Raw genomic sequence first — 25,530 nt, forward strand, 5'->3', positions numbered from 1 at the left:
CATCCTGTTCACAAAATTCTGCACTTCTGCTGATTGTGATTTTTGTTTGATTGCCTTCTACATTCACAAATCTCCAACCTTTTGTGTTTGCTTGATAACCACAGAAAAGCATTTCTTTAGATCTAGGATCGCCTTTCCTACGTTGTGCCCTAGGCACCAGCACATAAGCACGACATCCAAAAACTCTTAGATGATCAATTTTTGGTTTTTTCCCAAATAGCATGAAGTAAGGAGTGTTGCCTACTGTGCTATTGTACACTCTGTTAAAAGTATAATTCGCATACAGTGCAGCCTCAGCCCAAAAGCGCTGTGGAAGTCCAGAATCAAACAGCAAAGCAGCAATGGCTTCCTGTAATGTTCAAAATTTTCTTTCGGCAACTGCATTCTCCTGTGGTGAATAGGGATTGGTAAGTCTATGAACTATACCTTTCCTTTTTAACCACATCTCCAGCGTGTGGTTCACATATTCCCCCCACAATCTGATTGTATTTTACGCACCCTGGTGTCAAATTTACATTCGACTTCTTCAATCCAATCCATCAGGATGGAAGCTGCTTGTGATTTTTCTTTCAGAAAGAAAACCCAACTAGCCCTTGAAAAATCATCCACCAAAATTTGCATAAATCTCGCACCTCCAAGCGATTTGACTGGCATAGGGCCACACACGTCTGTGTGCACAAGTTCAAAGGGTTTCTTGCTTACTCTATCAGATCTAGGATAGTTACATGTCTTAACCTTAGCATGTTTACAAGCACAACAATCCAGAAAATTTGGACAGGGTTTAATGTTACACTCCTCAGCTAAATCTGGCATCTTGCTTACATACTTAAAGCATATATGAGCTAACCTTCTGTGTAGTAGATGTGCACAACCTGTATGAGGAGCCTTATTTACACACTTAGCTTGCGCTTCACCTGTTGAACATCTACCTGCTGCTAACTGCTCTTCATCCAAAACAAAAAGCCCATCCTCACAGGGAATTTTAACTAGCTCCTTCCCCTGTTTCGAAATGGTGCACACATCATTTTCAAACTCAACCTTAAAACCACTTTTTACCAGGCATGACACTCAAAAGTCCATTCTTCATTCCTGGAAGAACGAAAACAGGAAGGTTAGTTTGCAGACAATTAACATAAATTGTGCCTTTAAGGTTCATTTCTCGTTTACTATTGTCTGCTATAGTCACAGTTTTTGCAACTGGCAATGTCTTGCAGTTCATCAAGCTGCCACTAGATGTCGCTGGAACTAAACTGTGACTTGCTCCACTGTCAATGATCCACTTCAAGGTTTGTTGGCTCCTTTTAGGACTCTGTTGTGCTGCCATTGCAGATAGTCCCTTATCAGCACCTGCTCCCCCTCTGGATCGTTGATTCTTGTAGTTCTCACTTCGTCTTCCCCTGTAGCTCCGGAAACTGACCTTGGACTGTTGAAATTCCTGTTGCTTTTCTGGACACTTTGCTATCAAATGAAACCTGCTGCCACGTCGAAAACATGACTTGCTGGCCATAGCAGACACTTGTGAGGCTTCCTTACAGCTCTGCCTGCTAGTTCCCCCATGCTGGAAATTATCTGAACATCCAACCCTTGGGGTATTTGAATTATCAATACGTTTTCGATGATATTGATATTCTTGCTCACACAATCTACCAGTCACATAATTCATATTCAGCTGGTCCTCTGGCAAAACTTGTAAAGTTAGTACTAAGTTTTCAAACCCTGCATGCAGACTGCTAAGCAGAGTATAAACTTTAATATTTTCAGGAAAATTCACACCTAGAGATGACAGTCGGTTGAAATAGTCATCTGTGACGTGTGTTCAACCACACTATCCCCTGGCTTCAGTTTCAACTCATACAAAGCACGTATAATGTTCACCTTCTCTCCGGGCGTGGCTCTATGGTGAATTCGCCTAAGAGCTTCCCAAATTTCAAATGCAGACCTTAAATTTTCCACATGAGGTAATTGGGAATCGTCTATCGATACCATCAACATGCATCTAGCTTTAGTGTCCATTTTATCATGTTCCCTGTTCTGAGCATGTGCAGCAGCTTGTTGCTCTGCTGTGGCATCTGCTGCAACAGCCACAAATGGCTTTCGCCTCTGGACATAGTCAGCCCACACTTCTTTGGCTTCCAACCAGACTTGAGCCCTCTTAGACCACTGCACGTAATTAGCAGAGTTCAATTTTGTAAAGGGAACCTGGAAATTTTCCACTGCCATTCTTGGGGTCGGCTGCTACTCCCTCTGTATGCCCTTGCTTCTCTTTCCCCTTGGGATTTGTTTTACTCACTTTTCAGACGCCTCTCAGTTCCTTTAAGAGCTGGATTTACGACCAAGCCGGTCTTCTCTCATCCGAAAGCTGCTTTCACTTTCTCTGCACACAATACAGCTGTAGAAACGTAGAAGGAGCCATAACCTAAGAGAGTCTGTGTACTGGTCCAGTAAACGCTTCCGCTGCGCAACCAGCAACAGTTCTCTTTGCAGAGCATTAATTAAGTCCAGTGCAGAGATTCTTGTTGCAGTACAAGCTTCAGAGTCTCAGCAGCAAAGAAATAACGACACAGGGAAGCCTGTCTTTCCAAAGACAGGTTTATTGCAGAAAGATAACAGAAACACCTCCTGAGCTTTCAGACATTTTTGCTTCACGCCCCCCAGGCAGAGAAAACAAACACTCTTTATATACTGAGCAACTTAACAACTTAACAAGCTTGACTACTTAAAGTCACATGACATTGCTAACTTGCCAGCGTCTTAGGTTTCACACCCTAACAGTTAATGCTTTGCGATGTTTCATGGGAAGAGATTCATAAATGGAATTAAATAAAGTAATGTTTGGCACTCAAGTGTAATTGTGCTAGCTACATTTTTGGAAATTACGTTTAAATAGTGGAAAGGGAAAAGTTTGAAGTTTGATTCTTTTAAACAGTAATCTCCTCAGACACTTTCACTGAATGCAGGCCACTAGCTTTTTAGAGTTTCTGTGTGATGCAGTGGTTTGACATATATCCCAATAACTAAATCTTCTATTTAGGGGAAAGACAGAGGGAACTAGTGATATGATCGCTAAACCATGTGAGTGTCACACACTTGTGTCTCTCACTTGTCATGATTTCACTGGATCAAGTAACAGGCATAGCTGACTGCTGACCAACAGAACTTAAATAATATTTGTAGAATTGCTTTAGCTCATTTTGACAACATACCTAGCAAGCAGTTGAGTACCTAAAAATAAAATAAAAAAGTGTTTGGTCCCTTTCTCCCAAAATGATCACGGAATGGGGGGAAATGGACGTAATGGCAGAAAGCTGGAGGTCATTTCTATCCTATGAAGGGTCATGAGGAGATGGGAAGCTTCCCTAATTCTTCATGCAGTTTGGGGGAGTCATTTTGTGTACTTTTGTGCTGGTGGGGATACATTAATTCCTTATTGTTTATTGTATTCTAGTTATGGATGGCCAGGCAATTTACATTAAAAGCAGAGTTGTTTCCCCTCAAAAATGCCCGTTGTCAGAAAAAGGAAACCACAACAAGCCACCTTCATCAGGAAGGTTTTTTTCAGTTTCTTTGTGGCTGTGTTTTAGTTTTTTATTTGCAAAGAAATAATAATAATCTGTGCACATGCTGAGTCCTTCAAGAAACCTGTTACCTTGTCTGTGGGTGGCCCTGTTTTGCTATTCTGCTGTTTGGCAGGGGATCAGGAACTGTGCAGTTAGAAGGAATGATAACTTTTCTCCTTTTTCTTTTCACGGTGGCAGCAGCAGTAACACCTGATAGTTCTAACTGCAAGCCACTGTTTATGTGATGACTCAGCCCTGTAGCTTGAACCATGGCTAGGTGCTATCCTGGAAATTTTCACACTTAAAATATGTAGCTTCAATAATAGTGTGGCGAAATGGTAGAGTGTTGGACTAGCACTTGGGAGAGCAGGGTTCGGATCCCCACTCAGCCCTGAAGCTCACTGGGTGACCTTGGGCCAGTCACCATCTCTGAGCCTCATCTACCTCCTAGGGTTGTTGTGAGGATGAAATGGGTTGAAGACACCCTCCCCCCCACTACCCACTGTTGTAAACCAACATCCCACTTCCCCTTTTCCAAGTGTTTATAGTAGGATGACACATTCCGGCCCCCCATGAAAAAATGATTTTTTTAAAAGTGCTTGCAAGTTAAAGTTTGTTTAGTGGTATATAACCCAACCCTTATTTTTGCAGAGCTGACAAAATGCTTTTCACTTGGATTTCACTTTTCTAGTTTCTATCCCTTTAAGACATTCTGCCTCTTACCTGGAAACCTTTCTGTTAGAAGGTGACCTGCTTATCTGTGTTTTTAACAGCTGAATCATATAAAGCAATCTTTATCCCCTTGCCAGCATATATTTATAGATGTATAAACTAACATGGCAGCAGTGAATTTGCACTTTTGCAAATGTCCAGAGTAGCAGAGGTTGACTCCATGCACTTCAAAATGAATAGTGCCGCAGAAATAGATTGGACAAAGATGTGAAACTATTGTCATGAAACTAATTTCAGTCATTTGAATTATCAGCATATTTTATTTAAAGTACTTATTTGTTTTTTAAAAAATAAAGGTTTGCTAAAATGCAATAAGATCATAACACATCTTTCTCTTTCGGCAATACCTTGAAAAGAATTGCTTAGTTTCGTTATAACACCAGAAAGAGATTTGAGTAGCTGTGGATAAAAGTGTGTTTGACTTGTTACAGAACTCCTTACCTTGCCAGTTGACATACACATTTTTTACTTGCAGCTTCTTTGTAATGCTGGTCATACTGAAGAAAAGCTAGGTTTTACTTATGAAAACATCATCATATGGTAAGTCTCTCTCTTTTTATTTTGGAGCATTATTTGGACCATTCATAAATGATAAGCTAGTGTTTCTGTGACTGTTGTTTCAATTGTAAGCTAAACAGCATTTTGGATGCTAATGTGTTGAGGTCATGATACAGATTGTTCTGAGTATGTGGCAGGTGCTCTATCCATTGCAGAGTTCTTCATTCTGATAATGCATTAGAAGCTGAAGACCAGAAACATCTCAGCCATGATCAGTTCTTGTGTTGGAGGAAGGAGGTACTAGTCTAGGCTCTGTGCCCCTTTTGTAATTTCTTGTCCCTTAACTTATACCCAGCAGCATTTTTTCTACGCAGTCTTTGGTCATAGGGATGACCTGTAGAAATGCTTAGTGTGAGCCTGGTAGCTTGTCTCAGATGGCACAGACAGGCTGCTGTTTGCCAGGTTTTCTATTGAGTCCATCACGTAGAAAATCTGTGAGCAATTTATCAACTGAAAAGTCTGATTTTACAAAGTTAGCTAAAGACCTGCAGGATTTCTTAAAACTATTGCATTGAAATTGTGTTAAAGTAAGATGCTTAATATTTTATAAGCACAAATATGAAAGGTGTTTTTTTGTAGTGGTAGGGGAAAATGTCTGTAAAAATCTCTTACCCAGTGAAGAATCTTGATATTCACAATACTATGTTGTTCTCTGTTAAGTTTGTGTATCAGAAAATATTTTTTATTTTACTATTAGCATGGGCAGCAGTCCACATCTCATTTACTGCTAAATTCAGTAGAACTTGTACAGAATAACCCTGCTCCTTTAAAATCAGTGAGAATTTAGCACTTGTTGTCTATAGCAGTTAAGTGGTATACAGTTGTAACTTGGTTCTCGAACGCCTTGTGACTCAAATGTTTTGGCTCCCGAACACTTCAAACCTGGAAGTAAGTGTTCTAGTTTGCAAACTTTTTTGGGAAGCCAAACATCCGACGCAGCTTCCGATTGAGTGCAGGAAGCTCCTGCAGCCAATTAGAAGCCACACCTTGGTTTCTGAACGTTTTTGGAAGTCAAATGGACTTCCGGAATGGATGCCATTCAAGAACCAAGGTATGACTGTATTGTAAACAAATATAGTGATATATTACTTTCATGGGCAATGAAACCACCCAAAAGGTTATGGATCACTTCTGTGTGATCAACTTCCTGTTACCAATCACTACTTCAAATCTGAGTGCAGAATTATTTTTATTTGGGGGGGGGGGGTGTAGACTTGAAGTGTAATCTGATATTTAAAACAAGATGTGACATTGCAGCAACTTGTGATAATTCTTGCGATAATTCCTAATATTTTAGCAATTATTTAATTTCTACTTTAGGTAAGGAAGTGGCTAGTGGACTGGATCCAGATCCTACCCTACCTTTAATTATAATTTTTAAAAAGTGCAAATGAATCCAGACAAGAGAAACTAGCACCTATCTAATTATTGGTATTAAAGAATCATTACATAAACAGATTGCTAGAGCTATTATCTGTCTTTGAACTTCTCAACTAAAAATCCAGTTAATGTGTGCCAGCCGTAGAAAGAATGGATTCCACAGTCAAAGGGCCTAAAGCAGATAATTCCCTGAAATAGCTACAGAGGTAAGCAAAAACAGTCTGTCACTAAGCAGTGTGATCAGAATAGCTTCCCTAACCCTGAAAGTGGTGAACAATTGGCCTCTGTTTGTGCAACCGGGACCATCCAGCTGAGCTTTTGAGACGCATAAGCTCTTTAGCACTGATTTTTTTTTAACCAAAGAAGCTTCAGAACAGGAAGTATTGGGCCACACACATTCCACACACCCTAGCCCAAATAATGACATCACAGGCTGAGATGGTAAGTATTGTTTAATATTCTCTCCACTGTTGGTTGGATTTTACAAATTGGCATTGGTGGGAGCGTCCGGCCAGCTTTGAAGTGGAAACCAAATTACTTACTACTAAGCTGTTGAAAACTTGGTGTTCACAATTGTGTAACTATTTAAAATGAGGACATGCTCTTCATGGAAACAGGCAGTCTTAACTTACTTTCATTATTAATATTGTTTTCAGCAAGGAGAAGAAAATGCGAAGCAGTGGAGAGTTTTGCTTACATCTTGGGTGTTAAAATGTCTAACATGAATAGCTGCGTACTTAAGCATGGATGTGTTCCTGTCTTGCAGAAAGGAAGAGGGAGTCTGTTTTTAGCAAAAGGGACACACTTAATTATTTAAAGCCTGAGTGATTTTCTTATCATTTGCATCATAGTTTGCGATTAGCTTTACTGAATGAAGCAAAAGAGGTGCGAGCGGCAGGGCTGCGAGCCCTTCGATACCTTATCCGAGACTCCAGTATTCTGCAGAAGGTGTTAAAATTAAAAGTGGATTACTTGATAGCCAGGTAATAATAAATTGATACTGTATTTGAAATCTTTTTCCTGATTTGGATAATGAATCACCGTTTATATGACTCTTTGAACCTTTTCGTTTGAGCAGATCGCAACCTGTTACATTTAATAGATGCCTGCTTTGAGTGACGTGAAACGATAAGGGTTGCATGCAGCAGCGTCACTCAGCTGATGGTCAGGCTTTCTTTGATGGAATGAGGAGAGAAGAAATATTTAGCAGTTCCCCGCCCACCCTGCAGCCTCCTCTGTCTCCCTGCATTGCTCTGGAGGGCTCCCCAGCTCTCTGGAACAGTTTTAGGAGGGGCAAGGGGCTTTAAGGTGAAGACAGAACCACTGAAAATTATTTTACTCCTTGTTCATTGATAGAAGCCTCACCACTAGCTGTGTGACCCTGCTGGGTACAATCCCAAATGCACAACTTTTCAAAATAAACTTATTTTGAAATTGGAAATGGGAGAAACACGACTAATCTCTAAATATTGATTGCATAGCCTGGTTTTATTGAAAGATTGCCTCAAATATATTGTTGCATTGGGTTTAGCTGGTTGCACAGAATTGTAAATCGAGGGGCTTTGGTGCAAGTGGCTGTCTGGACTGTCTTGCATCTCAAGAACTTGAACCTTGCTGCTATATGTTCAAAAGTAAAAAACGAATATATCTGGGAAATGCACTGCTGTTTTAAAATGCGCTACATTCTGCCACCTTAAACCCTAATTAAAGTATTTCCTCCTCATTTTTATGCTTTTAGGTGCATTGACATACAGCAGAGTAATGAAGTAGAAAGGACACAAGCACTTCGTTTAGTCAGGAAGGTATGTTCGGAAACAATAGCATAGTGCAATTTTCTGCTGAATAACCAAATTCTGTATGACTGTGGAAGAAGCAGTGTTGCTATAATGTGTGAAATGGCTGGAGTATTGCAACTGTGTTGCAAATAGAGTTGTAAAAATAGAAACAAAAGTGTACAAAAGTGTACAAATGCAACAGCTAGTTAGTATCCATAAGTTCCATGAAGACTGCCTGTGAATAGGGCAGTTTATTGTCTTTTCTTCCCACTGTTGTATAGCCCTGTATGCTCTCCCATACAGGTAAGGAGATCAGGAGCCCTCAGACCAAGCCATCTGAGGAAAATAATCACTGTATTTTTCGCTCTATAAGACACACCAGACCATAAGACGCACCTAGTTTTTGGAAGAGGAAAACAAGAAAAAAAATATTCTGAATCTCAGAAGCCAGAACAGCAAGAGGGATCACTGCGCAGTGAAAGCAGCAATCCCTCTTGCTGTTCTGGCTTCTGGGATAGCTGCGCAGCCTGCGTTCGCTCCATAAGACGCACACACATTTCCCCTTACTTTTTAGGAGGGAAAAAGAGAGTCTTATAGAGCAAAAAATATGGTACATTCAAAACTACTTCTGTCAGTTCGATTTCCTTTTCACACTCAATCACTGCAGTTATGTATTGAGCTACTAACAGGTATTTTATCAGTAGATATTAAGTTGTAAATTTGAAGCAATAAGCCAAATCACTTTAAAGTATTTCATAAGATGGGATTTTATTTCTACTATAGTTTTAGCATTCCAACAAACTAATAAGCAATCTTCCTTTTTCAATTGTGTAATACAGACAAAATTTGTTACTAAAAGAACCCAAGCTACGATAAGTGGTCACTTGTTTGTACTTTCCTGCCACCCATGACGAACATAAGTTTGTTCGTGCCTTCAATGCAAGAACATAAGTTTTTGTATTTGTGAAAGAGATTGCTACTCTGTTTCTAGTGTAATGGTACAAAATACAAATTAATTAAATGAAAATTTATCTTGTTGGTGGGAGAAGGGTGTAACTTTTCCTTTGAAGTCTCGTCTGAAGGAGCTTCCTGTTACATGGTATCAGATGATGATTTACAAAGCAAGAGTTTCTCAAAAATATTGTAAATCTTTCATTGTTGAAAGACAACTTGCAAATAAAGCAGATTCCTCCCTCCCATCCTGTCTTAAGTAAGAAAGGAAGAAATTTGATGAGTTCCTATAAGTAGACTACATAAAGGGCCACATAGTCCATTGCATCAGAGTAGCTGTTCCAACATTTTCCATAGTAACTGGAAATTTCTTTGCTAGAGCAAAGCATGTCTTACAACAGGCATAGGCAAACTCAGCCCTCCAGGTGTTTTGAAACTACAGTTCCCATCATCCCTGACCACTGCTCCTATTAGCTATGGATGATGGGAGTTGTAGTCCCAAAACGTCTGGAGGGCTGAGTTTGCCTATGCCTGTCTTATAATAACTTTTCCCTAATTTAGAAAGGTGGGGAAACAGTGATTGGAGTATACAGTGCTCAGCCTCTTCCTTTTTTCAGACAGTTATTTTTGTAATGTATATTCTACTCCACCTTCCTCCAAAAGGTTCTTGTTTTTCTTTTGGGGGACTTCCCACATTACTTTTGAAAAGTATTGTAGGGTCCTGAGACCTATGCCGATGTTGTATTTGAGGGGGAGAAACACCGTGTGGTGGTGAATCATGCTTGCCCTGACTCGCTTCTCGTGTGCTTGCTGATGCCTGACATTCATGCACTTGAATGGGGTTGTATAGGAGGCCACACATGTAGGTCTAATGGGTGCAATCTTGATATTCTGTTTTCGTAGTGTATAAATTACATGGATTAGGCTTTTGCACATTGTGCTGTATGTGTGGAGGCCCTGATGCAAACATGACATTCATTGTGCAGATGTCATGCGGAGGCAATATGGATCTGCATGATCCTTCCCAAATACAATGGCTGCATAGAGGTATGGAGACCCTGGAATTATTTGCCTTTCTAAGAAAATGCATGAGCCCTGCACTGCTGTTTCGTTTCCAGCTTTGCCCCACAATTTATCTGCTGTGAACACTTCAGGACAAAAGGGGCCATTCTTGGTGAACACCATTTAGCCTTGCATTAGAAACAGCTTCTTGAGTGCATATCTGCTACTCCCTAGTTAAATTGAACCAGAAGGCCCTGAAGAGAAATCTGCATGGTCGTGCAGTAGATCCTTTATCTTAGTATGGCTTCTAACCTTTTATAGTATATAGCCATCTTTATGTATTTGTCGAAGAAACTGTTTAAAAAGAATGTGGAAGCAAAAGAGCAGAATACTGAGCCCAAACGTGCAGGTGGGAGAGTTTGATACAAACATATAGCAGAACCATTAGTGTTGTTCTGTAATCCTACTGTAATGTTGCAGTGACAAACCCATCTCTCCATTTCTTTTTGCATTTCTTTGCAGATGATCACTGTGAATGCGTCATTATTTCCTAGTTCGGTTACCAATTCCTTGATAGCTGTTGGAAACGACGGCCTTCAGGAGAGGGACAGGATGGTTCGAGCATGTATTGCAATTATCTGTGAACTAGGTAAGAAAGTTGAAAAGTATTATAGTTTCGTTGCATATTTTAATTGAGGACATTTATATTTCAGTGTTTTAATGGGTTTCTTTTATTGTGTGCTTTAAGTATGGTGTATTTTTAATTATTTTGAATTTTAATAATGTTGTACAATTGGTTTCTATCTTTTATAAACTGATTAGAAGCCTATTTTGGCATTAATTGGTAAATAAGTAATTAAGGATTTTTTTCCCCCTGAGTATCCAAGAAAATTATTTTACAATGTTGTCAGGGGCTCAGGAGCAGAGGCACAGGGGAGAGAGGAAATGGAGAGCGAATTCAGCGATTCAGAAGATTCCCAGAGGGGGGCGCTGATGGCCAGGGCAAGGGGGGTCCCAGGGGGGACGCACCAGAAGCAAGGGGCCAGCGGGGACTCCCAAAGCAGCAGCGGAAGATCAGGACCAGTTCCCCCACCAGAGCGTAGTGGGGGGGAAGAGTCTAGAGTTCAAGACGTAGAGCTGCGCGCCGCGGCTTTGAAATCGAAACTGAACTTCAATAAAGACTTTTGTATATAACAAGAACTGGCGTTGGTCCTTTGTGAGCTGGGACCTCGGGCAGCTCTGACAAATGTATTTTGACTTTAAACAAAAACGGTTTTAAGCTGACATCTGAACATTTTCTTGATATGAAGCTTAACATAAACATAGAAATAAGATTAGATGAGAAATACGGTTAATTGGATCAGTTAATATCTTTCTCTTCTTTCAGCAATTCAGAATCCAGAAGTAGTTGCACTTCGAGGTGGTCTAAGTACCATTTTGAAAAATGTGATTGACTGCCAGTTAAGCCGTATAAATGAAGCTCTCATAACGACCGTCTTGCATCTTCTCAATCATCCAAAGACTCGACAGTATGTGCGTGCAGATGTAGAATTAGAGGTAGGAACTTCCTTTTCTTATACAGTCTTAGTGTATCAACACTTAGGTTGCATTCCAAACCCCACTTAACTGGGATTAAGCCCCACTGAATTCAGTAGGACTTACTGAACAGACATGCTGTGGGTTGTTGCCTCAATCCGGTGATCTGTTTGATCCATATTTTCTTTTTAAACACACCCTTAAGAATAAGCCCTCGATTGGCAGTACTTTCTGCCAGGTCTGTCAACAAGTACAGTGGTACCTCGGGTTACATATGCTTCAGGTTACATGCGCTTCAGGTTACAGACTCCGCTAACCCAGAAATAGTACCTCAGGTTAAGAACTTTGCTTCAGGATGAGAACAGAAATCGTGCTCCAGCGGAACGGCAGCAGCAGGAGGCCCCATTAGCTAAAGTGGTGCTTCGGGTTAAGAACTGTTTCAGGTAAAGAACAGACCTGCAGAATGAATTAAGTACTTAACCCGAGGTACCACTGTAAAAGTTGCAAACATGCAAAAAGATGCTGCATATATTCTTTTTCAAAAAGTAAGGAATAATAGGTCGTTCTAATTGGATGTCTTCACTTTACTCTGCTTCATAGATAATTTTGCTGGCTGTATCTTTGTTAAGGTCAGAAGCAAATTCTATTTTCTATATCACTTAAGATAGAACTACTTATGTTGGAATAGATAGTATTTTTTCATCATTTAAACGGTGGATAATAATAAAGAATGTATGGTGGTAATGGGAATGACTCCAAACTTTTGTTTCCTTACTGCAGCGGATATTAGCGCCCTACACAGACTTTCACTACAGGCACAATCCAGATACTGCAGAAGGACAGCAGAAGTAAGTACAGTCTCCATTAGCAGCTACTTGATAACACTGATATTCAAGTACTTGGAACTTTCTATCCTGGATGAGGGCTTTTGCAAGCCATTCTGTGACTTTTGAGGGCACACTTTCATGAGTGGCACTATTCCCTGCCCCTCCAGTACTGAGCACTCCATGTACCATTAAGCCATCTGTCCCATGCATGGCAATTTTCATTTTGACAATCCTCAGTAGAGAAAATGGGGGGGGAAGAAACCCATAATTTTCATATTGTTTTTTTACCATACCATATCGTATTCTTACCATACAATTGTCACAAATCAGAGATACCAATTTGAGTGTTTAATAAACATGACTCAGTTTAACATGGATATTTATTCTCAATATTGTTTTTTATGGCAGGGAGGACCGAGAAGCACGGCTGTCTGCTAGTAAAATGGGAATTGTTGCAGCATTTCGATCGTGGGCAGGTAAGAACTTGGTTTAACCTTTAGAATGATGGCATACTTGGAGTGTAGAAAAAAGGTATATGTTATTGGGTGTGTGTGTATGTATGTGTGTGTGTGTATACACACACACACACACACACACACACACACAATGCATGCGCACACTCTTGTGTGCCTCACATGAAAATGGGTGGTTGACAATATTGGGAGATCTGCTTTTCGGGGACCACATTTGTGAAGAGTGGCCGCAATTGTTCTGAACAACCATTTCAAATAGATGCAACAAGAGGTGAAGTTTGAGAACTGATTGGCAAATTAAAAATGAATGAATTATCTGGTCAGAACGCACGTACCCAAGATTTCTTTTTAAAAATCAAATGTGGTAATTTGAGCTCTTTTAACTGTCAATGCTTTAAAAATGTGCATCCTGCCTGAGCTCAATTAAGTTATCAGGGCAGCTTGCAGTGAAATAAACATATTTAGGTCAATTTTAAAATAAAACAGCTGCAACTGCAAAGTTGAATCAGCCAATACTGAATTGGGAGAAAAAGTAACAAACACAGCCGATACAATAAAACCACTTCAGCTAACATTTAAAAGGCCTATGAAAATAGATATCCCCCGGGGGGGGGGGGGGAGAGAGCGATTGAAAAGGCCATTTAGACACTAGATAAGCCTCCCCAAAGAGAACATTTCATAGATAGGGCACCACGATGGAAAAGTCATCTGCATTGGTAAGCACATGACTAATCCCAGAAGGCTGTGGAGTTTGGAAAAGGGTTTTCACCTGTTTTAGTGCATGAGCCAGTATTTGGGAAAGCAGACAGTATATGCAACTTGCTGCTGAAATTGGCCTTCTTATCACTGGATTGAAAGACAGTCGGTGTATTGCGACTTTTAAAAAAAGATTCAGGAGGAGCTAGCATTACTAAACATATACAGAAGAAAAAATACTGCTGAGGAAGAACAAGTATCGGAATCAGTGCTATCTTGTTGATCTTTTAGAACTAAAACATGACAAAGTAGCTGTTAAAATATGAGCAAAATAAATTGTAGCAAGGGCATTAACAGGAAGGTTTTCGCAGCAACACAAAGCCATCAGGGAGGGTTTGTGTGAGATGAATTCTAGGGAGAGAATTCCACAACCCAGAGGTAGCCTTAAAAAAGCCTCTCGTTCCTGACAAACACAACTCTGAAATTGTCTGGACACAGAAGATAACTTCTTTAGAAGTTCTGATGGGAGGCTAAAGCTTTGTTGTTGGCAAAAAGACAAAAACAAAGGGAGATGTGGTGGAGGTTTATAAAGTACTTCACCTCATGGCTGTGCAGTTTATTGCCATAAGATGTGGTTGTGACCATTATCCTAGGTGGCTTTGGAAAAGAGTTAGGTGCATTCATGGAAGTTCTAGGTCTATCAACAACTATTAGCCATGATATCCAAATGTTGTTTCTGTGTTCAGAGGCAGTGAACCCCTGAATACCAGGGGCTGGGAATTGAACATTGTCCTGCTTGGAAGCTATCATCTGGCTGCGCTCTTGAGAACAGGGTGTTTGAGTAGAGAAGCTCCTTATTTGAACCTGCAGGATTCTTAAGTTTCAATAATTATCTAGTATGATTCCCATTTTTTGGTAGCATCACTATGGGCAAGATATAATTTTATTTTATTTCGTTGCTTCCTGGCAAAGCGAATCTGTTGCTCTGTTTGAGCTATATTATGATGATGATTCCATGATAAAAGAAACACAATTTGTTCATGGTCCTAGAAATCCTGTGAAGTTTATGCTGTGTTATTTTTAGACCAACTGTCCGTTGTTCAGCCTGTGGCAGAAGTTTCCCACTGGGTGTTTGCACATGAGTTTGCCATCATGTAATTATGCATTTTATATTGTTTTTAGGCATTATTAGTTTATGCAAGCCTGGAAATTCCGGGATCCAGTCTCTCATTGGAGTGCTGTGTATACCTAATATGGAAATAAGGGTATGTGTTTGACTTCTACAAGATGGATTCCGAGGGCTTGTATGCTTGCTCTTTTCGTGTAGACAGATGTACAAATTCTGTTTTCTCAGAAATCGCTCTGTGTGTATATATCTGTATTATTGGAGGTTGTGCACACATTGGCCCTCTGACTCCATGGCGTGGCTGGAAGTAACTGTGGCTGGAAGTGTCACAAAGCTACTAATGTTCCAGTGCAGTCCTCAGAGGCTACAGAACCTCTCTCAAGAATGAGCAGAGTTGGGGAGCTGTAAGTTGAGGAAGACAGTCACTTGGAAATAAGGGCAGGAGAGTCGGGATTAATCCTTCTTGGCTGCCTGAAGCTACAGTGTTGGAGCAGAGAGGGTGGGGCCTCTGACACAAGGAGAGTGACAGATGACTATGGGTCAGATCTCTCTGAAGTGGCATCATCTGACCCAAATAATCATGAAATGAGAGCACGAGATAGGTTCTAGAGCAAGACAGTTAACAAACAAAACCAGTTGAGGGTTTTTTATACTGTTGGGATAACAGCTGGAAGCGTAAAGAGTGAATCTATATATACCCCTTAGTCATCTCATATTATTTGTAATGTGTTCACTAGGCATCTGTGACTTGCAACAAGCCTTATTGCTCACTACAAGATATTAAATGCTAAAACTGTATGAATGAGCAATGTTATTTTATTATTGTCATGCTTCCAAAAGGCAGAAGCTTAGGATGTGTCTGTAATGTTAAATTATTTTTGACAAGCTGTTGAATGCAACTCATGCTATGGAAGACTATTTTGCTTATTTCTCTTGTGCCCTCTGTGCCACTATGGGAAGAGGAGTGGACAGCTGTGGGGGAAAATGGTATCAGCAAAAGTCACCCCTCACACCCCAGTGCAAATTCATTAAATTTCTACTGGTTTTTAAAATTCTGTTCCTTTTTATGTTTATAGCGAGGACTGCTTGAAGTTCTTTATGATATATTTCGCCTTCCTCTTCCTATCGTGACAGAAGAATTTATAGAAGCACTTCTCAGTGTAGGTTAGTATTGAACTTGCGTGTTACTCTTCATTCATTGGGAAAGCTTATCAAGTCCATTCCTGTAATGGCTTCTGCACACTAGAGTCCTGCAGCTCATTGCAGGACTTAGTCATGGGTACCTTACTTTAGAATTGCAGTAACCAGAAGCTTTTTCTCTGTCTAAACAGCAGAAATATGTTTGCCACTTAGCAACAAAGATTTTTGTCAAATCTCTGATGCAATACCCTTTCTCAGCACGGGTCTGGCAACACTAAATGCTTAACTTGTAGTTGAAGCCTGAGTGGCTTCTGAAACACCCCCATGCTCTTCCAGATAAAAGGCAGTGCTAATCCAGATGATCTCAGTGATGGAGCTGGATTAAATGTGCTCAGGTAGTCCTTAAAAGTATCTGGGATCCAGGTTGTTCAGTCAATACAACCTTAAACAGCTGCACAAGGCTGCCATATGCTACAAGTTTTAGCAGAGGTGCTGCATGCTGTCAGAGAGCTGCCCCCACCAGCAGTCTAGCTGCTGCTTTCCTCACTTTCTGGAGCTTCTGGACCAGACCCACAAGCAGCCCCACATTGAGCACATTGCAGTAATCCAGCTTCAAGTTTGCCACTGCATTGGCCAGGCTATCCTAATCCATATACAGTGGTACCTCGGGTTACATACGCTTCAGGTTACATATGCTTCAGGTTACAGACTCCGCTAACCCAGAAATAGTGCTTCAGGTTAAGAACTTTGCTTCAGGATGAGAACAGAAATCGTGCTCCGGCGGCATGGCAGCAGTAGGAGGCCCCATTAGCTAAAGTGATGCTTCAGGTTAAGAACAGTTTCAGGTTAAGTATGGACCTCGGGAACGAATTAAGTACTTAACCGAGGTAGCACTGTACAGTCGTAGCTGGCATGCAAGATAAAGCTTATAAAAGACACTCGTAAACACATATATCACCTGGATGTCTGATGATAAAGGTGTATCCAGGAGTACTCCCAGGCTGGGTACCTGCTCCTTCAGAGGGACTACACCTCCATTCAGAACAGGCAGTTGACCTATCTTACGGAGCAATCCTACTCACTGAGCCTCCATCTTCCCATGTCTCCCACCCAGTTTATTGTTCCTCAGCCAGTCCACAATTGCATTCAGGCACTGGTTCTGGGCTTAAACAACTACTGCTGATGCAGGTGTTGTGGAGAAATAGAGCTGTGTGTCATCAGCATATTGATGACCCTGTGCTCCAGATCTTCTACTGACAGCTTCATATGTCATTCATAGCATATTGTGGACTCCCTCTATCGATGAAGATTCCACTTCCAGGTTTAGTTATCAGAAAATTTAAAGTTAAAGAGGGTTTAACTTCCTTGCAAGGTTCCTCATGATTTCTCCCTGCAAGTATGCTTTATCAGCCTGGCTATCTCCTCGACATCAACAGGCTTCTTTTACATTGTGACTGTTCTGTTGTTGCTTTTTGTGCATCTGCAGGTCATGTGTACACATGAACAATTCGGCGGTAGCTGGCAAACGAGGGGAAAAGGGATGCCATAAAGCCAAGCAGCAGCTTGAAGTGCTTGCTGATTAATTCATCTGCTGCTTGGCCTTCATGGCATCCCTTTCCCCCCTCTCCATTAATGATTCCTGCAGTGTGCCCTTGAACATATGAAGTGCAGATGGTGCAAACAGCAGAGAAAAATAAGAGCATAAACAATAGTATAATGAAGTTAAATAAGAGGTGGCAAGGGGCAGTGGTGCAGACAGATGCTAAGATTTTGTTTTGCAACAAGGCTGAATGTGTCATGCCTCTGTCCCCACTTTTGCTCTGATATGCTCAGGCAGTCCCCACACTTCCCTGCACCACCTTTCCACTCTTATGAAGATGTACTGCTAAGAGCTGGGCTTTTTCTGGGTATTTCACTAGACCCCCTTTATTCCTGCCGCCACCACAGATGCTATTTATCTGAATACTTACCCCTAATGTAGCCAAGAATGAGGCATGTGGTGTAATGAAACTAATTTGTTAAACATAAATAAAAAGGTTTCAATGTGACTTGCGTACATAAACATAATGCTTCAGTTTTCTTGCATTTACAAGAATGGCTGTTATAAGGTGGTTCCTATACAGTAAGCCTGCAACTTGTGTGCATTCAGCGTTTCACGCGTGGTAAAATTTAAGGGGAAAAAATGGAAAGGGGGCAGGGCTAGAAGGGATGTAAGAAATCCACATCATCCCTCATATACATGGTCTCTCATCAGGGATGATGCATTAACAGAGAACCTTTCAGGTTCCTTCCAATTCTCTGGTTCTGAAACCTGAAACATGTAAAGTTTTATTAAGGTGTGGGAAAAGTACATTTTACTTGCCTTTAGAATAGGTCCACCTTTTGTACTTTCATATGTCACTGACTTGTATGTCTTTCTGAGATAAATGTGAGACTATTAGTGCCTACTGAAATTTAAACCTGATACCATTTATTCTGATTAACTAAATGGTAGCTTATGTGTATTTATGTAGCTATAAAGTACACACACTAGCATAGAAATCAAGAGGAACAAGCAGGAGACAAGGAGAGCGAAATAATAATACCAAATCAAAATGAAAGGTGACTAGGGATTATGGTACTGACATACTCCATTGCTCTTGTTAATTAAACTCAGAATTTTCACTCGATGGCTTTCTTGTAGATCCAAGCAGGTTTCAAGATAGTTGGAGACTTTCTGATGGTTTTGTAGCTGCAGAAGCTAAAGTTATATTACCTCACCGAGCCAGATCAAGGTATTTTGTTATCAAAAGCATTAATGCCATTTCTGCCTGCTTCACTTAGATAATATGAAAGAGAACATGAAGCTGATCTCTGTTTTCTTTTGCACATTTATCTAGGCCAGACCTCATGGACAACTACTTGGCACTGGTTCTCTCTGCTTTCATTAGAAATGGACTTTTAGAAGTACGTTCAGACTTTCATTTAAATGACAATTAATTAACTCTGTTGTAGTAGGTTCTGGGCAAAGCAGAACAGTGAGATGGTTACAATAGAGTTTCACTTCTTACTTACTCCAGGGTCTAGTTGAAGTAATCACAAGCAGCGATGACCATGTATCCGTCAGAGCAACAATCTTACTTGGGGAACTTTTGCATATGGTAAGGAAGACTTTGTTTCATGTACTGATGGTTAAATTCTTTACTTTCGGAAACTTCCAAGGATGGAAGAAAACAAAATAATTTTAAAAGGAATATTTTACTTAAGGAAGAAGGTATAGTTACCCAATACAAAGAATACTCTGGTTCCCTGAAAGTGTGTCCTTGCCCCAGTAAAAGATGCAGTAGGTTATAAAAAGGTCATAGGATCGTAGAGTTGGAAGGTACCCCGAGGGTCATCTAGTCCAACCCCCTTAAATGCAGGAATATCAACTAGATCATACATGACAGATGGTCACCCAACCTTTGCTTAAAAACCTCCAATGAAGGAGAGTCCACTGCTTATCATGGGAGTCTGTTCCACTGTCAACAAGTTCTTACTGTGAGAAAATTATTTCATCTCCTTTCTTTTAACTTGAATCCATTGGTTTGGGTCCTATCCTCCAAAGCAAGAGAAAACAAACTTGCGCTATCCTCCATGTGACAGCCCTTTAGATATTTGAAGATGGCTATCATATCTCCTCTGAGTCTCCTCTTTAACAGGCTAAACATACCCAACTCCCTCCACTGTTCCTCTTAAGGCTTGGTTTTCAGACCCTTGATCATCTTGGTTGCCCTCCTCTGCACACATTTCAGCTTGTCAATATCCTTGTGTTGCCTAGAACTGGACACAGTACTCCAGCTGTGATCCGAACCAAGGCAGAATAGAGTGGTTCTGTGAGTTTTCTTGATTGGAACACTATACTTCTGTTGTTGCAGCCTAGAATAACATTAGCTTCTTTTGCTGCTGCATCACACCGTTGACCCGTGTGAAGCTTGTAGTCTACTAAAACCCCCAGATCCTTTTCACAATTACTACTAGCAATCCAGGTGTTCCCCATCTTAAATTTGTGCAGCTGGATCTTTCACTTCCTTCCTGCTTCTATGATTCAAAACCCTTCTGCCTTGCTGAGAACTACCAGAAGGACTAGGGACTGCGTAAGCATGGCTCCTGCCCAGTCAAGTTTCCCGTCTCAGCTATGGAAACGCAGCTAGTTCACTGATGGATCCTCGCTTTCTTCAATTCATTACCAGCCATCCCTGGATGGCTATTTAATGCTGGCTCAAGAGAGCACAGTCAGCTCTCATATTGGTTTACAAGCTCCATGTTCATCATTCATTATTTCTGCAGGTTGTTAATTCTGTACTTTTAGAATTAAGAGCCCCAGCTATAAAAGTCATTCTCCAGAGAAGCAGCTGAGTTAGTCTTTTGCAGCAAAAGCAAGACTCTAAAGATTAATATTTTTATAGCATAAGCTATAATAAATAGCTTACATTCAACATCATTAGATGCATGAATCCACTGCTTGTTGGCTCCTTTAATGCGGTTTGCTAACTGATAATATCTCAAGGAAGTGGGTTTTCCAAGAGAATTGTTAGAAATCTTGTCTAAGCCTGCAACATATACAAGCAGTTAGCAAATGCTTTTTCTACAGTTGTCAAATTCAGTTGTTTGGAACAAACTTAGTTGGTCTCTAAGGTGCTACTGGACAATTTTTTAAGTTTTTTAATTTATGTCAAGTTCAGTAATTACTTAAAAAAAAATCTGTATTAGCTTAATTGTATCTGAAGTGGAAAGAGAAGGGAAAAGCGATTTCCTTTTGGCAGAGTTCTCTTTGTATACCATTCAAGTTAAATAGGTATTCATTGGGTAGGACCTGGGCTGTATCTGAAAATGAAAATCTGTGATGTTTCTTCTCTCTTTCAGGCAAACACCATTCTTCCTCATTGTCATAGCCATCACTTACACTGCTTACCAACTTTAATGAACATGGCAGCTTCTTTTGACATCGCAAAGGAGAAGAGACAGTAAGCATACATTTTAGTAACCTGCTGAAGTTACCCTAAATTGGCATATCCAAGTCAGTATAGTTGCACCTCTTCTTCCGGTTTTCTAAATGGGTGGCTTTAGTGATTTTATATATTTGAAATTAAAAGCCATATTATCCAAAGAATACAGAGCAGTGGGCATGATAGTAAAAACATTTATCAATGGGTAGCATGTCTGAAAGGCTTTCAAGATAATAAAAAAACCCCAGCAGAAACAGGACGAAGAGCAGGAAGAAACAAAAGCCATGAAAACAAGGACACAAGTTTCTCTTCTTCTTTTGGCTAATAAACTAAGCTATCTAATATGTACATTGTATGTACATAAAGTGGGGAAATTAAGAATTTTTCTTCACCCTGTGTTTTCTATATTACAGATAATTAATCTCACTGACCTAGTTTACATGTAATGCAAAGCCAAGCCATTTAGGTTCCTGGAGTGAAGATTGCAGCCAATGACCTCCTCCCCCAGTTTGCTGCTGCTGTGCTACCCAGGGCTAAGCCATGGAACTAAGCCATGGTTTGGTGTTCCAGATAAACCACAAGCTATAATCAGGGGTAGTATTCAATTAATTCAAAGTAGGTGCATTGAAAGTAATGGCATGGTCAGTTTAGGTCCATTCATTTCAGTGGGTCTAAGTAAAAGTTAGTTGGGTACAACCCCAGGGTTTGTCCGTGGTTTACTGCTTGTGGTACAGGGGAGACAGTCCACAAGCCCACATTTGGATGTAATGCTTAGGTTGAGAGGAGCACTGCAGCCATAATCTACACTTTGGGATCCTGCACATTTGTTCATTTGCGCTAAGCCATGGTTTAGCTTTGCATGACGTGCTCTCTGGGCCAGTGATTTGTGCCCAGTGTTACAATCACAGACTTCTGTCGCGGAGCAGATTTGAGGGGACATATAGGTTGCTGAAAAGGAGAGGAAGGGGAAGTTTTGTTGCAAAAGAGCAAGTCCATTCCTTGTGTATGGGCAGTTTTGGATTCGACCCATGGTCTTCCTTACCAGGTGTGTTGACCTAGGCTTGGAAACAAACAAGCAAACTTCCCAGAAAAATCAACAGTTAGCAGGTATCTGAAGAATTCAGGAATTCAGGCTACAATGCCTGTATCACTAGAGGAGCTCTACCATTGATTTCCAAATTAGGATTTTACCCAAAATTACTAGCTGACAAATTTACTCAGGGATTTTGCTTCCTGTAAAACCTGAATATTTGTCTTGCCAAAACAGCTCTTGATTAAGACAGATTGTGCTTGTTTAAAATGAAAACAATAAGCACGGCTTTCTAGTTTTCTTGTTCTGAAGTTTTCATTTGTTTTCAAGTGTGTTAATATTTCTGTTTGGACTTTATGTGCAAGTCCTCAGAAACTCAGTACAGTTTATAATATGTTCTGTGAAGCAACGTCCTGTACCCGCCAAAATTACAAGCCATTCACAAATTTTATTGGACACCCTACACAAAAACCATTCATGCAATGAGTGATTATGCCAGCAGCACTGCTTCAGTAAATTTGTAAGCCCTTTGGTATCTTTATTTCCTTTTAAATATATATATAGAGAGAGAGGGGGGAAGAATTGTGATTCATAGTATAAGGGAGATTTTGATATATTCAAGACTATTTAATCTGGTGTTTTTTATCATCTTTACCACTCATTTACATCTTCATAAGTTTTTCCCATTTAAATATATGTACTGAGAAAATACCTATTAGGAATCTATTGCAGTGTTCATGTAATTGATTTAAATGTTTCCCCAGTTGACCCATTTTTAAAAAAACCTTTTCTTCATCAATACAAAAAAGAACTACTGCCACCTGACATGGTTACATAAAATCACTTTAAACCGTGGCCTAATCAATCTGTACCAAATTATAACTGATTTGGAACAATTGTATAAAGAACAATTGAATGAATAGTTATTCTGACAAGTATCAGGTAAGGTCTTGTAAAATACAAATCGCACGAGAAAGCTCATTTTATCATATACCTTGGGGTGTGGGGGTAGAATCCCAAATCTGTATGTAACAGAATGTTCAGAGTGTAATCACTATTTAATCCAGTTAATAATTGATTTCAACTGTTTTCCCCCGTTGAAATAAAGGTTGCATCTTGCTCAGATCAGTAGCAAACCTCTCAGTGGTTTTCATGGTTCTAAGTTATCTCTAGTCAGGTTCAAATTCTAAATTTTCCTTCTTCTTAAAGCCTGTGATCACGAACCATGAAATGGAGTGATTACGCTTTAATGAATGAGTTGTGGTTTGCTCCAGAATGCCTGTGATAAACTTTTACAGTAACCGTTTAAGTAGTCAAATGGAATGTTTTCCTATCCTAATTTAAAATTGGGAGCGCTCCTAAAAGGAACAAATTTAGGCTCACGTTATATCTGCCTCAGATTAGTTTCTGTAAAAGGTCATCTCTGTCCAAGGTTGAGGCTTGGTCATGCAACCAGGAGCATACTGGCTCCTGGATGCCTCCCCACCATTCTTCCTGTAGCTGTGACAGGCAAGTGCAAAGTGTGGGGCTGTGTTGTTCAGGCCATTGTTAGACTTTGAAGCCATCTTCTAGTGCAAAGATCCCTGGGAAATGCAGTTTAACTATATTTCACATCCTTTCGGATCCTTACTAAAGGCAGTAATCTTATAGAAAATTTTGACTGTCAACTTTCCCCCTTGGTAGACGGGCCAGCGCTGCACTAAATTGTCTAAAACGCTTTCATGAAATGAAGAAACGAGGACCGAAACCTTATAGCCTTCATCTAGATCACATTGTTCAGAAAGCCATGTCAACACATCAGCGAAGGGATCAGTATCATGTGCAGAAAGACATCTTTATTCTAAAGGTAGCTATTTTACTGCAATGTCTGTGATCCCCCCCCCTTTTTTTGTAAGCAGCAAATAATCTTTATTGATTTAAGCTGAATTTCCAAAATAAGAGTTGCTAGGAATTGCGAGTTTAAATGAAAATCTTTCATGGGGGGATAGGGTGGGGAAACTGTTGCACTAGAAATCTGACATGGCTTCTGAGTGCAGAGAGAGAAAATGTGGGCATACATTTTGGTGGTGGTCTGTCTACAGTTCAATATATTTTAATAATCTGCAAACTTGTATATTACTTTCTAATGTCGATGCAAGTGTTGCAGCAGTTTGAACTTTGATTTCTCTTCTTCCTTCTGCTATTCAAGGATACTGATGAAGCACTGTTAATTAATCTAAGAGACAGCCAAGTTCTTCATCACAAAGAGAATCTTGAGTGGAATTGGAATCTGATAGGGACCATACTAAAGGTAAGCCGTTAAATGGCTCCCTAATTAACGTCTGAGGATTAAATTGAAATGAAAGGAAGTGGCATACAAGTCTTACAAAACTCTCTTATCTATTTTGCAGTGGCCAAATATCAGCGTAAAGTTCAACAAAGATGAACAGTGGAACAGGTATTCATATTTACTAAAGGGGGGCAGTTCCATTCTGCCTTGGCAGCTTGCTTTTCCTCCTACAACTGCTTCTGGGTGTTCTTGACACTTGTAAATTGTGGGGCACATTGTCTGTACAGTCGTATCTTGGAAGTCGAACAGAATCCATTCTGGAAGTCTGTTCAGCTTCCAAAACGTTCGGAAACCAAAGCGTGGCTTCTGATTGGCTGCAGGAATCTGCTCCTGCAGCCAATCAGAAGCCGCAGAACCCATGTTGGATGTTCGGGTTCCAAAAGAAAGTTTGAAAACTGGAACACTCAGTTCCAGGTTTCGATTGTTCGGGGGCCAATTTGTTCTGGAGCCAAGGCATTTGAGATCCAAGGTACGACTGTACTTAAGACTAGGACCCTCAGTCTCCTAGGTCTTAGTTCGATACTCTAACCACTACATCACACTGGCTTCTATTTGCGTTTTTTCAAAGGTGAACTCATTCATTATTTGCTTTATGTTTTTTACCATCACTTGCTAAGAAATGTGACACATTTCCTGAAAAGATGCTTGCATTTCTGTCTTTTCCCCAGTTACAGTTTTGAATAACCTGGCCTTTTGTGTGTTACGAATTAGAAAAGGCAATTCACTGAATTGAATTAACTCTCTTGGGGAAAAAGGACAGGGATGCCGATCTTGAGTTTCCCCTGCCTAATTGAGTAAGGTGGATGGTTACAAAGAATATGACCTTTCCCCTGATGGCACCCTATTTATTGCCTGCCTCAGCAAGAGTTGCTTCCCTGACGCCAGTTTTTTTCTTTTAAGCACCAGGTCAAGACCCTTCTTGTTTTCATAGGCTTTAAAAAATTGTACTGGGTACATCTCTCTGGTGCATTACATCTTTGGACCAAGTTTCCCAGTTACTAGTTTTATATTGGTTTTAGCTTCTGTGCATGAATTGATTTTAGATTTGGCTACTGGAATTTTTATAATTGTTTTTAAAGTTTTTTTGTGTAAAGTTTTTAATTGTAGTTATATATTTTTAATGTTTCCATATATTGCACATAGAACTTAGTTAAATGGTAGCGTGCAAATAGAATGAACAAATAAATTAATAAATGCATATTGCTTGGGTTTTTTTGTATTAGGAAACTAATCTGCTCTTCCATCAGTAAACCAGTACAATCACAAGCAATACATAATCTAGCAGCAGGGAGCAGGCAGGCTAGTATGGGAAGAGAATGTATTGACTTCACTATGACCCTATAATAGCATTTGCATTTAAGTACAGGTGCTAACATTTGAAAACATAAAGCCTCTTCGCCATCTCGTAGATGAAACAGTGTGGTATACACATTTGCCTGAAGCTTGCAACA

General features: G+C 40.2%; 1 protein-coding gene across 3 annotated transcripts in view; it reads left to right on the forward strand.

Annotated features, from left to right (window-relative positions):
* Positions 1-25,530, forward strand: part of RICTOR (RPTOR independent companion of MTOR complex 2) — a 65,033-nt gene that overhangs the window by 13,324 nt on the left and 26,179 nt on the right. For all 3 annotated transcript variants that reach the window (XR_014161416.1, XM_081881341.1, XM_081881342.1), the window contains exons 4-19: positions 4,765-4,829; positions 7,079-7,210; positions 7,966-8,029; positions 10,478-10,604; positions 11,343-11,512; positions 12,272-12,339; positions 12,727-12,794; positions 14,670-14,752; positions 15,690-15,777; positions 18,437-18,527; positions 18,633-18,699; positions 18,813-18,893; positions 20,638-20,738; positions 23,434-23,596; positions 23,939-24,040; positions 24,141-24,187. Coding sequence is in view for 2 of the 3 variants with exons in the window: in XM_081881341.1 (XP_081737467.1) it covers positions 4,765-4,829; positions 7,079-7,210; positions 7,966-8,029; positions 10,478-10,604; positions 11,343-11,512; positions 12,272-12,339; positions 12,727-12,794; positions 14,670-14,752; positions 15,690-15,777; positions 18,437-18,527; positions 18,633-18,699; positions 18,813-18,893; positions 20,638-20,738; positions 23,434-23,596; positions 23,939-24,040; positions 24,141-24,187 (1,517 nt within the window). In the remaining variant the exon portion in view is untranslated. The remainder of the gene's footprint in view (positions 1-4,764; positions 4,830-7,078; positions 7,211-7,965; positions 8,030-10,477; positions 10,605-11,342; positions 11,513-12,271; positions 12,340-12,726; positions 12,795-14,669; positions 14,753-15,689; positions 15,778-18,436; positions 18,528-18,632; positions 18,700-18,812; positions 18,894-20,637; positions 20,739-23,433; positions 23,597-23,938; positions 24,041-24,140; positions 24,188-25,530) is intronic.

Source organism: Podarcis erhardii (genome assembly GCF_964252035.2).
Source record: "Podarcis erhardii genome assembly, chromosome: 11".
NCBI classification, from domain to species: Eukaryota; Metazoa; Chordata; class Lepidosauria; order Squamata; family Lacertidae; genus Podarcis; species Podarcis erhardii.